Genomic DNA, 13,852 nt, shown 5'->3' with positions numbered 1-13,852 from the left:
TCATTATCATCCAAAGAAGTATAAGGCTCAAGACCCATTACAGTCTCAGTGAGTCATTCTCGGTCCACCTTTTTTTTTTTTTTTTTTTTTTTTTTTTTTTTTTTTTTTTTTTTTTGGATGGAGTGAAGATCTCTTCCTTTGGGGACGGTATTGAAGCTTTAATAATAATAATAATAATAATAATAATAATAATAATAATAATAATAATAATAATAATATTTTTATTCGTAATAAAATTAGACCTAAGCAAATTCTGAATTTATAAAGTAAATGAAAGAAATGTATTTAGAGAAAGGGAAGCGAAATTCAGAATAAAATTGCTGTTCTAAAAACTGTTTTAGGATGAGTCATGACCGGAGCATAAAACGATCAAACTAATCAATAAATTGAACTTGAAGTGTTCTTAAATATGTTTAAACTCTATTTGTGTGACATAGAGAGGCAAAAAATAGGCACAGTTTTAACTTCGATGGATACTAATTGATCACAGTTCTCAAGTTGACGCTGCCTTTGCTATCAATGCAGACAGACAGACAGACAGACAGACAGACAGGTACTTGGAAAATTGTGTTCTGCACTGTAATAAAAAACTTAGCATACCAGTAGCTCGAGTTCATCTTAAATTTACTTATTTATTTCTTAATTTAACGATTAAGAATGTACCCATAAGACAATGTACCTTTTCTCTCTCTAATTAAGCACCACAGAATCTATTTGAACTACGTAACTACTACAGTATAAATGATTTTTTAGTTGGTTATTTAACGACGCTGATCAACTACTAGATTATTTAGCGTCGATGAGATTGGTGATAGTGAGATAGTATTTGGCGAGATGAGGCCGAGGATTCGCCATAGATTACCTGGCATTCATCTTACCGTTGGGAAAAACCTCGGAAAAACCCAACCAGGTAATCAGCCCAAGCGGGGATCAAACCTGTGCCCGAACGCAACTTCAGACCGGCAGGCAAGCGCCTTAACCCACTGAGCCATGCCGGCACCCCATGATGATGATGTCCCTGCTAAGTTTTCAGCAAAGAATAGATACCAGTAGTAAATAACTTCGGAATATAAAGGCAATACAAAGTATAGGCCTATATATGCTTTCACGTGTTAATTAACTAGGTTACCTTGTTGACTAGTTTCAGCTGGTGTGCTACCATCAGAACTCATATATTATACTGTGTGTGTGTGTGTGTTTTTTTTTTTTTTTTTTTGTATTTATTAAAAACGGCATGTTCCATTACACTGAGTAATACTACATGCACTGAGCTCTCTTATAATATTACAGTTATTTACAATCATCTATAACAATTCAAAGTTTACAATCTAATTTGAAGATCAGTTGATTTTGTTTTTGCCATTCCCTTATTTCTCTCGAAATATATGCTGCATTTATATTGATTTTCTGCAATTTAAAATTTACAATCTGATTTGGATTATTTTCTTTTCCACAATTTTCTCTTATTTTTTCTCTATAAAATGTTCTAAGGTCACAATTAATTATAGCTATCTTTGTGTGTGTGTGTGTGTGTGTGTGTGTGTGCGTGCGTGTGTATTATAGGCTACACTTTATATTCCGAAGTGATATACCGTACCTAGTGTTAAAAGTCGTGTAATCAAGACACATAGAGTAAATAACTGTTATGTTCCATAGATAATTTTGATGAGTAGTAAAACTCAATATATGGTAAATAACTTCCTAAACAAGAGATTACAAACCTTTTGACCTCCTCAATAGTTGCCTGGACTCTGGCTTCCAGGTTTCTGTTAGTATCCTGGAACAATTGTTGGCAGTGTAACTGACTCTTCAGTTCTTCTACTTCACGAGTCAGAGTCATATTCTCCATCTGAAGATAATAATTTCATTTTTCAATCATCTTTTGAACAAAAAATACCTTTCAATTTTTTCAGTGATGATTCAGAATAAATCCTTGGAAGAAAAAGTGAAATTATAGTAAAGAAATTACATTAATAAAAGGTAAGAACTGAGCCCAATTGGAAGTGAGTTACTTCATGTAATTTCTTCCTAATTAAACAGAGGATGATCTTTGTTACACATGCATTCGAAGTTGAATGTGCGGATTGTATCTAAATAGCAGGAATAGTGCAATAGCTGTGGACTGTGGTGGGGTGTTATAAGCTTTTACTGATTAACTTTACAATTTCCTAAAAAGTTAACACAGTAAAAAAGTTATAAAATTAATTATTGATTATAAAAGTGTTAAAAGTGTATATAGAACTTTAAAATACGTTTGCTGCATTTTATACGGTTTGTTTATTTCTTTTTTTCTTTTTTGTCAAATTTATCCCAGTAGTCAAGTTTACTCCAATTTACGCTATGGAAAATAGTTCATTGTAGAGAAAATAGGCAGAGAATACACCACGTGATATACCTACCCTATAAAATCATACCTAAGAAATCTTGTCCCTCACTCCAAGCAAAACCTGAAATAATACTCCTCAAACAAGTCTTGTAATTGTACCTGTACAGTAGATATTTGTTCCTTGAAGCGATCTCGTTCGCGAATAGTTACGCCCAATTCTATTCTCAGTCTTGACAGTTCCGGAACAGCAGCTGCTTTCTCTTCTCCACAGCTCTGCACAGCATTCAGCGCCACTTCTAGATGCATTTGCATTTTCTCTGTCTTCTGCCGCTCCGCATCCAACATGCACTCCAAATCCTGCTGCTTCAGCAGCACATTCTCCAAGCTCTGGCGGCACTCTGCCAGTGACTTCTACGACAAAGAGATTTTAATATCCCATTCACTTTTGCAAGTTCTTTGGCTTCATACATATACCAGTAGTTTGACTAAGGGGAGATGTCAATGAAAGTGCAATACATTACTAAATATTTCATAACTTCCTTAGTTTTTTGTGCCATGGCATTATGAAATTTGGTTATGATGCATATAAGAACATGTGAAGCATGTATGACAATTATCATGAAAACTGAACTAGTATTTTGGGCAAGAAGTGGCTTAAAAGATTTTAGTTATCTTTATTTTACTCATGTAGTACCATTTTTACAAAAAACCAGTGACACTAACTACGAGCTTGAGTTGTTACTGAACACTTTAAATTATACATTTACCAAACCGTTAACCAATATACTTACCAACTCTAAATCATATAATTATTTCATGTCCTTCTTGAATAGAATATTCGTGAAACTGTAAAATGTTAAATTATTCCGGGGAAAAAAAATCGTATTAGTTCTAATCAACTATAATGAAACTGTAAGTCTTCAATTTCGCATACTATAATATTGTACTATTGGTTTTAACTTTTATTTTAATTAGGCATTTGATTTCTAATTTTGAGCCATTTTTGTAATACCTCCTTATTGCCAATTGTTGTTACTAAATAATGTATTTAATTCGTAAATTTTAAGCCATCTCTTAGTATAGCTATTTATTGCTTCTAAAATAATATGTTTAATAGCTATTTTATGTATCACAAAATAATATACGAAGTAACATCAAAAGATGTGAATTAAAGACATGGTCCATGTATATAATGCCTGAAAATAGCTATTGATCCTTTGCGTGTTTGTTTTTAAAATAATGTGTTTAATCTCTAACTACAGTATTAGTATCTATTTGTTGTTACCTATTGCTTTAAAAAGAATGTGTAATTTTAAGTAAATTTTTCTACTATTCCTTTACTGTTTACATTTGTTTTTAAATCTTTTGTAATGCCCCTACTATTATATATTGCCCTTCAAGAATTTCGTTAGTTATAAGTCATTACTTGTGCTATTATTTCAAAATTATTGTATCTGTTCCTGAATCACGTATGTAACTTGTAACCGTAATTCATTGCTTCTAATATCCTTTTATTACTCTTAACTGTTCCATTGTTCATGAATTAAGTATAAATTTGAAAGTGAAAGTCAAACTTTGTTATATTAATGTACTAATGATTATCTTTTTAGGTCGTGTATTTACTCTGAAAGGGTTAGACATGTATATCTTTGAATTGATTATTCCTCAAACATTTCATAAATCTTTAACAGGATACATTCTTTCATTAAGATGCATTCTTGTACATAATTCATGTGAATTGTAACCTTGACCACAATTTTGTATAATTTTATTGCTTATAAAATATGTATTTTGATGCCAACTATAACCCTAATATACCTCAGGGTGAAATAGAGTTTATTAAATTGGATAATAAAAAAAAACTAACTAAATGAAATTTTATACGTCTTACTTCATATAAGTTATAGTGAAGTAACTGCTTGTCAAGATTTTTTCTATGACTTGGGTTAGCTTATATGATTTCTTTTAAATAACTTTCCAAAATTTATTTTTCTCTACAACAATAAATTTTGCGCTATTTAAAAAATATACCAGCTAAGAAAATTTATCTGACATTCATAGGTGGAGAGAGAACCGTTTCTTTGGGGGGCAAAGTAAAACCATAGATTCCCCATATAATGGGGTTATGGGGGACATCATTTACCTCCTCTCCCCATTATAGCTTGACCATGGTAAAGTATATCGGAATATGATTATTTAATGACGGTATTTTCGAGGGCATGTTTCTTACAGTGTTACATCCAAATCCGCGATGTTTCGGACCGAGTATAGGACTTGAACTGTAGGTCTACTACAAATTATAACAGGGTATGGCATAACTTAAAACAATCTCCCTCTTTTCTCTCTCGTACAGAAACACATGCATACATCAATAAAACTACGTAACAGTCTAACAGAAACTTTTTATATTAACTTTTTAAATTTATTTTATTTGTGTATAATCATGGCATTTTTGGTTAAAATACCAATATTTTTGGTTCATTTGTGATTTCTTCCTGAAGATATCATATGAAATGTAAACTCTAATCATGTTATTTAATCTCGTCTTTAAGTTTACACATTATACCAGGATCACTTTTCTTTTTCCTGCATTCTTGTGCAGTATGTTATTCATATTTCTCCAAGTGGCGGCATGAACACCTGCAGACTTCTAACGCTTGAGTACAGACTGTTACAAAAGAACATTACAGTGCTTCCATTCCTCAAATGAGGTATAGAAATTCTTACACATTCAGAAATTTAAAATAAATATTATAGTCCAGACACATGATTTGAAGACATTAATTCATCAATTTAAGCACAAAAATTTAATCGTAAACAAAAGCAAAAAAGATCTTTTGAACTCAATATTTTATAATGTTACTATAAAAAAAAAAGTTCAGACAAGTTTGGGGAAGCAGTGCCCCTCACCCCCCCCCCCCATAATTCCGCCTATGCTGAATTGGAATAAAGCATATGAAGGGTACACGGGAAATACGAACAATGTCACAATGCTGTTAAGGGTGATGTCGTTATCTAATTCACTGTATTACTACATACTTTAGTGTTATTTTTACCAAAAGTGGTAAAGGAGTATTAAAACCACGGATACACTCATCATTTCCTTCATTTCAAGTAGAAACACCAATAAATTTTGCAGTAATATACTGAAATAGATCATTAACTCACCCTTAATGGAAATGTGACATTGTTCGTTTTTCCTGCGTAGCCTACCCTTCATATACTTTATGAATTGTTGAAGCAGGCATTTGCAATTCATTTGAGGCATGTCTATACGAAGTTAAGCAATTGTGCAAAATTTCAGCAAAATCCATCAGTTAGAGTTATGGTTTCATTCTTTAAAAGAAAGTATAACTTACGGAAAATGAAGCATATAATTTAGGACTGAAGGGAAGAGTGGCGTGGTACCCATGGCATTTAAATGGTTTTAATTAGGTTTATTTAATTTTAATTTTTAATTAAATAATTATGGATTTTCAAAACAAATTTTAAAATCAATGAGTTCATATTTCAGAAATAGACTGCAATATGTTACATAAATATCACCCACATATGTAAGCCTAAGTCACATATTTACACTGTTAATTCCGGAGTACTTCAAGATTCAAGTCTTGATCCACTATTCTTGATTTATATTAACGATTTGCTTAATGCAATTAAATATTCAAAATGTTTCCTTCATGCTGATCATCTAAAAATTTTTTAATTGAATAGAAAAAATTTCTGATTTATAATTTTCGCAAATTGAGAGTAACAATGTTTATCATTGGGTTATAATTTTAATATTAAAAAATGTTAAAAAGCTTTTATAAATTATACAAAAAATACACCTTATTTAAGAGCTAATTATGCAATGAATGATGAACCATTATTAGAGAGAATGTAATGTATAAAATATCTACGTGTACCAGTAACTATCATAATTTACTTTTCACAAATCATACATTTCGCTATACTGGAGAATTAGCACGGTCGCTTTGAACCGTGCCGTTACGTTTATCACCAAATTTAAGTAAATACACAATGTCACCAACATAAGAACATGACATTGGTGTGTGGCGTAGTTGGCGGGAGAAATTTTTTTCTCTCTCTGTCTACCTCCTTCGTTCTGAACATTATTGAGAGATAGCGCCACTGTTAGCGACAATGTGTATTTGCGTAAATATTGCGAGTAAATTATGACGAGTGCCCTAGAGGAGAGGCTCGGGACGTGATCCTTACTTGAATTTATTTTTGCGTGTACATTGCAGATTAAATGATTGAGATCCCTTCTTGCTCCGGTTACAGGCCTTGCATTTACGAAGGTTATGTTAGGTTAGATTAGCTTAGATTAGCTTAGGTTAGCTTCGGTTAGGTTAGCTTAGCTTAGCTTAGGTTAGCTTTGGTTAGGTTAGATTAGCTTTGGTTAGGTTAGGCTAGCTTTGGTTAGGTTAGGTTAGGTTAGGTTAGGCTAGCTTTGGTTAGGTTAGGTTAGGTTAGCTTTGGTTAGGTTAGGTTAGCTTTGGTTAGGTTAGGTTAGCTTTGGTTAGGTTAGCTTGATTTCATTCGTCCATGTAGTAGTTAAAATTATATAATATGACAGTTTTTGATTCGTAATATTGATAAAAAAAATAATAGGTCTATAATGAAAGCGGTGAATAATTTCATGGTCCCTACATTTTTTTTTTTCGTAAAAGGCTAGGTATTTTTCTTTAGGCCAGAAATAAAACAGCAACGCCGTCATAATTACGTACTTTACGCTTTGGCGGACATTAACCGGAAATTTACTTTCCGTCATTTTAATGGTATTCCGTGAAACACACCTTTTTTCCTGTTAATTTCCTTGTGCTAACCTAGTTTATGAGCTTATTACATCTTCATTTTCTTTTAATACATTCAAAAAACCGCCGTTGTACTACATAAAACCTTGAACTTGACTAATGGAGTGAATTATTTAAGAATATAGTCGCGAATTTGACTATCACCATTTCGATTATATTTTGTTTGATACGGCTCGGTACGGCCCGGTGACTAGTGGCCAGCGAGTAGGGTCGACTATCGATATTGGTCTGCCGTGGGTATTATCCAGTTGTTCCCATACATTTAATATAATAAATGACACTTTAAAATTATGGGATTTATTATTAGAAACTCAATCTATAAAACATTTCGATTTTGGCACTTCTTTTAATTGTTGTGTACGTGCTAAATTGGAATATGTCTCAGTAATTTGTTGTAAATCACGGAAGTACAGTAGTAACCAAACTTAAAAAATCAAAAATAATTTCCAAGATAATGATATTTTTTAAAAATAAAGTTATTAGGTCTTCCACAACAAAATTTCGTACAACAGTCTACTTACTGAATTTAATTTAATGTCTCTTGGCTATTGCAGATTTCTTGCTAAGCAATTTTTATTGTATAAAATATTCAATGGTCTAATGGATAATAGCGAAATATTGTCACAAATCCAGCTTAACACTCAAACATTAAATTTAAGAAATCGCCAAATAATACACTATAAAGAACCAAACACCACATCCTAACATAAAAATTCAGCACTTAAAAATGTGTTCTAACTTCAGTGGGTTATGTAAAATACAGGATCTAGATTTCAGCAATTCTTACATTAAATATAAACTTTTTCTCATTAAAATATTGAAGATAGTTGATTTAAAATAATATTTCAATCTATTAGTTACTCTGTAATCTTCATTTCTACATTTTGTTTTATATCTATATTTATAATTTTACATTTTTATATATTTGTTTCATTTGTATTCATATCTGTGTCTTATATTTATATTTGTATTTATCTCTTTTTCATTTTTCATTTGTATTTGTACTTGTATTTAACTCTTTTTTTTTTAATCAAAGTGTTCTACCCAAGTACAGGTGTCTTTCACTGCACACCCAGCATTCTCCAATCTTTCCTATTTCTCACCTTTCTCTTCCTCTTAGTCTCCGCATATGATCCATGTATCTTAATGTTGTCTAACATCTGATATCTTCTTCTGCTCCAAACATTTCTTCCATTAAGGAATATGTAACTATAATTTGTACTATCTATTGTAATTAGAGCTTTGCCCTGTCATAAGCAAATAAATAAATGGATGGATGGATGGATGGATGGATGGATGGATGGATGGATGGATGGATGGATGGATGGATGGATGGATGGATAAACAAACAAATTTAATATTTATTTTGGGACACTTCCTAATGGAATTTTGAAATAAAATTCTGGAAACCTAATCTTTAAACATCAGAGTATGAAATAAAAATAAAATTTAAAAAATCGAATTTTTTACCATTTTCATCGACATTTCGCCTTAAGAAACCAGATGAGAACTTCTGCTGAAATGGGAATGAGGTCATGAATAATTCGATGGCTTTGTTCCAAATGTGGCCTTCTGCAAAATTTTCGATTTTGAGTTTTCTGCACATTCTGACTCAGAACCTGATTATCCATCAGTTCTAAAAGTTTCTAACTGTTAAGTTCAAAAATAGCGCCTCAAATCATGGTGTATCAATGTAGTTATGTGAAATCTAAGGTTGAATGTCAGTTCCAAATGTGTCTCAAAACAGATAGCCATAATTGGAATAGAGTTTTCTTTATTTTTATGTTTTCCATATATATAGCTATATCACACAGCTACTTGAAGCGTGCATTTCCATAATGTTGTAAGTGCCGATACTGGGAGAATCTATTTTTTCACATATATCAGTTGTAGGCGCCCTGTTTGACAATATTACGAAAGGTTATGAAGAAAGTGCTGCTCCGAGTACCGGTAATAAAGTAGTGCACTTTCAGGTTGCGCAAGTCACAACGTTGTATGTAGCCTATTGTATAAAACTATTTTTGCTCCTACTGTAAACTTTACAAATTGGCACAACGTTCTGGAAATACACGCTTCACTTGAGGAATGGTTTGTTTATTGCACAAAGTTTGTGAATTCTGCAGGTAGATACATAGAATAATAATAAATGCAACAGGTAATTTTGTTACAAATCTTACTCGTGAAGGAAAACTAGATTTACAGTCGTTAATTCGTTACGTTAAAATTTAATATCTGAATTTCAGTAACTTACTACGTGTCTTAACAATGACAATAAACCTTTTTAACCTATAGTTGTTTGTCGTTGTAATGGATGGCTAAAATTAGAAATCATATTACTCCAACAATAATAATTTTCCCACTCCTTTACGTAAGCATAGCTCGGTTACTGTTGTGAACAACAGCATGCTAATTACTAGTGCGAGTTTTCTGCATAATTAGAAGTGATACAATTATTGTATTGAAGATGGTTTCCAGAAGTAAAATAATGCTAGAACTATTACATTAAAAAAAATATGATCCCCATATTACTGCTATTTGTTCATCTAAGGAAATGAATACACAGCCTCTTTCAAGTGAAGATAATAGCCGATTTGTAATAAGTCCAGAGATAAGTACAGCCACTGCTACGAAAACATCCCAGGATGTGGATTTGCAATGCAGCGTGATATGGAAATACAACTCTCAGCTGGTAACTTATTGCTATTTTTACTTGAAATTAATTATTGCACACGTGTTCATTATTTGCTGTTATGAATTTTCTTTTATTATATTTTTATAATTAGAAGTAAATGTATTAAAATTGACTCTCTTATAACTTTATAGACTTCGAAGAGTCAACATATTCCAGGTAAATCAATGGCTGAGCCTTATGATTGTAGGCTAAAATGCAAAATACGTATCAACCAAGTGCAAAGAAGCGAAATTTTCACTAATTATTGGAAATTTGGCAATATTAATAGAGAGCACACGACCAGCACAGAGCCCACGCAACATGCAGAAAACCGTGATTTTCAAGAAAATTTCCTAATGTTACTGTTCAACATAGCAACAACAGCAAAAGACCTAAATCTAAATACTTCACTAACACAATAAGAAAAATAACACGCAATCTAACGTCAACACAACCACTCCTACAGAGAGACAGAACTGGACTGCTGAGTATGTGGGAGATGGTTTGCCGCATGTTGCAAGGCCTTTCTGCATTCCATAACCTCTCCTACTCAAATCCCATCTTCACATACCATGGTGCAACCTGTTTTTAACAAACGAGGCTCTGGGGACCGAGTCACAGAGATATTGTATAACTGCTCTATCAAAAATGGAGGAAATGCCATTTCAGCATGCTGACCTGCCAAGACACGCATAAGCATCCCTTAACCCTTTCTTACCCATAGATACCATATGGCAATAATTAACTTTATAGCATTTATATACTTGTGTGTTACATATGAAGGTAAATTTTGCTGGATAACTTCTATTTCAATACATTTTCATCAATATAGTTTTGTTTCAAATGTTCCCACTCCCGTAACTTGGTCACTGAATTGGTCCTAATACAGCTATTTGTTTCAACATGGATTGCTTGTAAATTTAATTTGGGTTAGAAAGGGTTAAGTGCTGAAGAGGGGATAGGCTTATCGTTGGAACTGCCTGACAATCTTCTCTGCTAGATGATATGGACCTCCTAACCAACAGTAGGTCTGGTTCTCCAAACAGTGTAACATAAAAATATGGTGCCTACATTAAAACGGTTATACTTTTTGCTACTCTCTCTTCTATATTGGAGAGCAAGAAAGTTATGGCTTTATTGTCAAGAACTCAGCTTTCTAGTTAACATATTTAAGAACTAAGTAGCAATAGAAGAAAGGGTAAAAGGTGTTTCCACTTTCAACTACGTCAATTGTATCATCTCATAAACAAATATTAATGATTGCATTCTATAATGAAATATGGATTAATATTCTGGAGCAACTCATCTGAAGTTAAACATATTTTTGTTTTACAAAAGAAATCCCTAAGATTAACGAATGGTGTAGGTAGGCTACATAAAAGGATATTCTGTAAAAAGATTTTCCAAATTTCAGAAATATTGATCTTATCTTATGAGTACATTCATTCCCTAATAATGCTTTACCAGTACTGTATGTTAAAAATCAAAATACTCTTTGCACTAGTAATATTAAAAATTTTAATACAATACACAACTCAGATGTCCATCTAGTCTCAACTGCTACAAAAAAAAAAAATTAAAGTCCACACCTGTGGAGTAATGGTTAGCGCGTCTGGCCGCGAAACCAGGTGGCCTGAGTTCGATTCCCGGTAGGGGCAAGGTACGTGGTTGAGGTTTTCTCCGGGGCTTTCCCTCAACCCAATATGAGCAAATGCTGCGTAACTTTCAGTGTTGGACCCCGGACTCATTTCACCAGCATTATCACTTTCATCTCATTCAGATGCTAAATGACCTAAGATGTTGATAAAGCATCGTAAAATAACCTAGTAAAATAAAATAAAAAATTAAAATAAGTTTACTTGGTATTTCATGTACTACAGTCTTTATTGCACTGTCTAATTATTAGCCTACCTTAAAGCTTTGAAGAGCAGAGAGAACAAGTCTAGAACAAAATTGATAATTATTTTTTCTATATTCATGTTTTCTGCTCAACTGATGAACTTTTCATTCTTGTAAATTGAATCAATCTACCCACGTGTACTAATAATATTATCGTATACGAGTATATGTTTGTCCTATGGTTTTTTACTTGTTCCCTATCTCAAAGCTGTAATGCTGATGTATAGTATGACCTACAGAATACAATAAATGTATGTAATGTAATTACCTACTGTAAATTTAATGCAAAAGTGGTTACATTAGCTGATAGGGCATATAGCAGCTTTCACTGTAACAAATTTGCAATCTTGGAGCTTTGTATAATTTGCTTTGCTGAACTTTGTTCCATATAATTTAATAATTAAATTCTAAACGAAATAATATCATGAAAATGTGTGAATCCAACCAATCTTGCGAGTGTAGAAATATTATCTCCTCAGCAGTTATTTAATTCATAGGTATTTTCTAGTTCTTCAGTAAGACTCCGAATTTCAGAGTAACACTGGAATTCCTCATTTATTTTGTAAAATGAGACTTAGAAATGTAACACTGGAACACATTGTAATAAGTCTGTAGGTTATTAACCATCATCTAAACTAAAATCCGACCTAATACAGAGCAAATTTCATGTAGAAATACAAAATTCAAATTGTATTAACCATGCATTACGAATTATGTAAAGGAAGAATGCCATACGTCACTTCCAACTAATAAACTACCAGTACCGGTACCGGTAATACTAAATGCTAGCTAAAAAACTGTTCTTAACATATAAATCAGATCTTAATTCAATAAGTAGGCCTATATAAATTCATTTTCATTAAGCACTATTGTGTAAACCAACTCCTGAACATTCAGAAAATCGATCACAAAATTAAATTAATTGATTAACTAGTGGACTTACTCGTGTTAATCATGTAAGATTTGTCCGGCCGGACAAATCTTACATAATTAACACGAGTAAGTCCACTAGTTAATCAATTAATTATATTCATGTGTTAAAAGTAGTGTACGCAAGATTCAATACAAAATTAAACTTGAGTATAAAATATTAAAAATCACACAAACATCAGCATACCTGTTTCATGTTCAATTCATGTAATACTTCTGTAAGTCTTCTCTCGAAAGATAAAAACTCTGCTGTTACATTGTCCAGATCTGCATCCATTTGTAACACTGAACTGAAAATAAAATGCGTTACTACAATAGGCCCAGATTATATGTGTAAAGGAAGCTCACAATTTTATTTATAAGTGATTAATCATTTATTTTATAATAACTCTAAGCTAAACTAGCACTGAGGTAGTTCCCTTCGTACTCCACTTATACATTTTGCATACGAATCTGTGAGAGATTAGGTTTAGTTAGTATAGGCTTTTGGTTAGTATATGCCTTGCATATACGAGAAACTGCATCTCCACAAAAATTCCTTATAAATTCAAAGATTTTAACTTCCAAAATCACTGGAACTACCTCAGCGTTAGTTTCGCTTAACTGTATATCATAAAACTATTAAAAGTCGACAATTTTATTACTAACATGATTTCACATAAATGAAAATTATTTTAATTATCAATAATCTTTCACTCTTTATTATTTATCTAAAATTAATATAATCACTCACAAAGTAGGTTACTGAAAATCAATGGAATGATTAACCGGAATCAAACTCTTTTACATAGCATAACATTTTATTAAAGTACGAGTTTTAAATGAATACACCTTAGGCTATACAGAGTGAAACAGGTATAAATGCATTAATTTTAAGAATGGAATTTTTAGGTTTAAGTAGCCTAACCAAGAAGTCCAATGTCATTTTGGTATTTGAGTAACAGTTTAACCGAAAAAAAAATAATTTGTGTCTGAAGTTTGAATCCCATTTATGGTAAAATTACTGGGTATTTGAGACGTATGAGTGGTAAGATATCAACGCAAAGAACAAGCCGAAAAAAATATTCCTTTGTCATTTCTTCGAAAAACGCTTCATTTATGTGGTGATTAAAAACGCATTTACAATGTGTAGAAAATTTAATCAGTTAATCATAAATGAAGTGTTTTTCGAAGAAATTACAAAGAAATATTTTTTCGGCTTGTTCT

General features: G+C 32.1%; 1 protein-coding gene across 2 annotated transcripts in view; it reads right to left on the bottom strand.

Moving 5' to 3' along the window:
• The window catches only part of LOC138710553 (putative leucine-rich repeat-containing protein DDB_G0290503), a 99,403-nt gene that overhangs the window by 14,926 nt on the left and 70,625 nt on the right, over positions 1–13,852 (bottom strand). For both annotated transcript variants that reach the window (XM_069841529.1, XM_069841530.1), the window contains exons 2-4: positions 12,834–12,936; positions 2,486–2,737; positions 1,722–1,849 (exon numbers count right to left, since the gene is read on the bottom strand). In XM_069841529.1, the coding sequence (XP_069697630.1) occupies positions 1,722–1,849; positions 2,486–2,737; positions 12,834–12,923 (470 nt within the window). In that variant the 5' untranslated portion in view covers positions 12,924–12,936. The remainder of the gene's footprint in view (positions 1–1,721; positions 1,850–2,485; positions 2,738–12,833; positions 12,937–13,852) is intronic.

This window comes from Periplaneta americana, chromosome 12, assembly GCF_040183065.1.
Source record: "Periplaneta americana isolate PAMFEO1 chromosome 12, P.americana_PAMFEO1_priV1, whole genome shotgun sequence".
Lineage (NCBI taxonomy): Eukaryota > Metazoa > Arthropoda > Insecta > Blattodea > Blattidae > Periplaneta > Periplaneta americana.
This window is presented reverse-complemented; position numbering and strand designations above follow the sequence as displayed.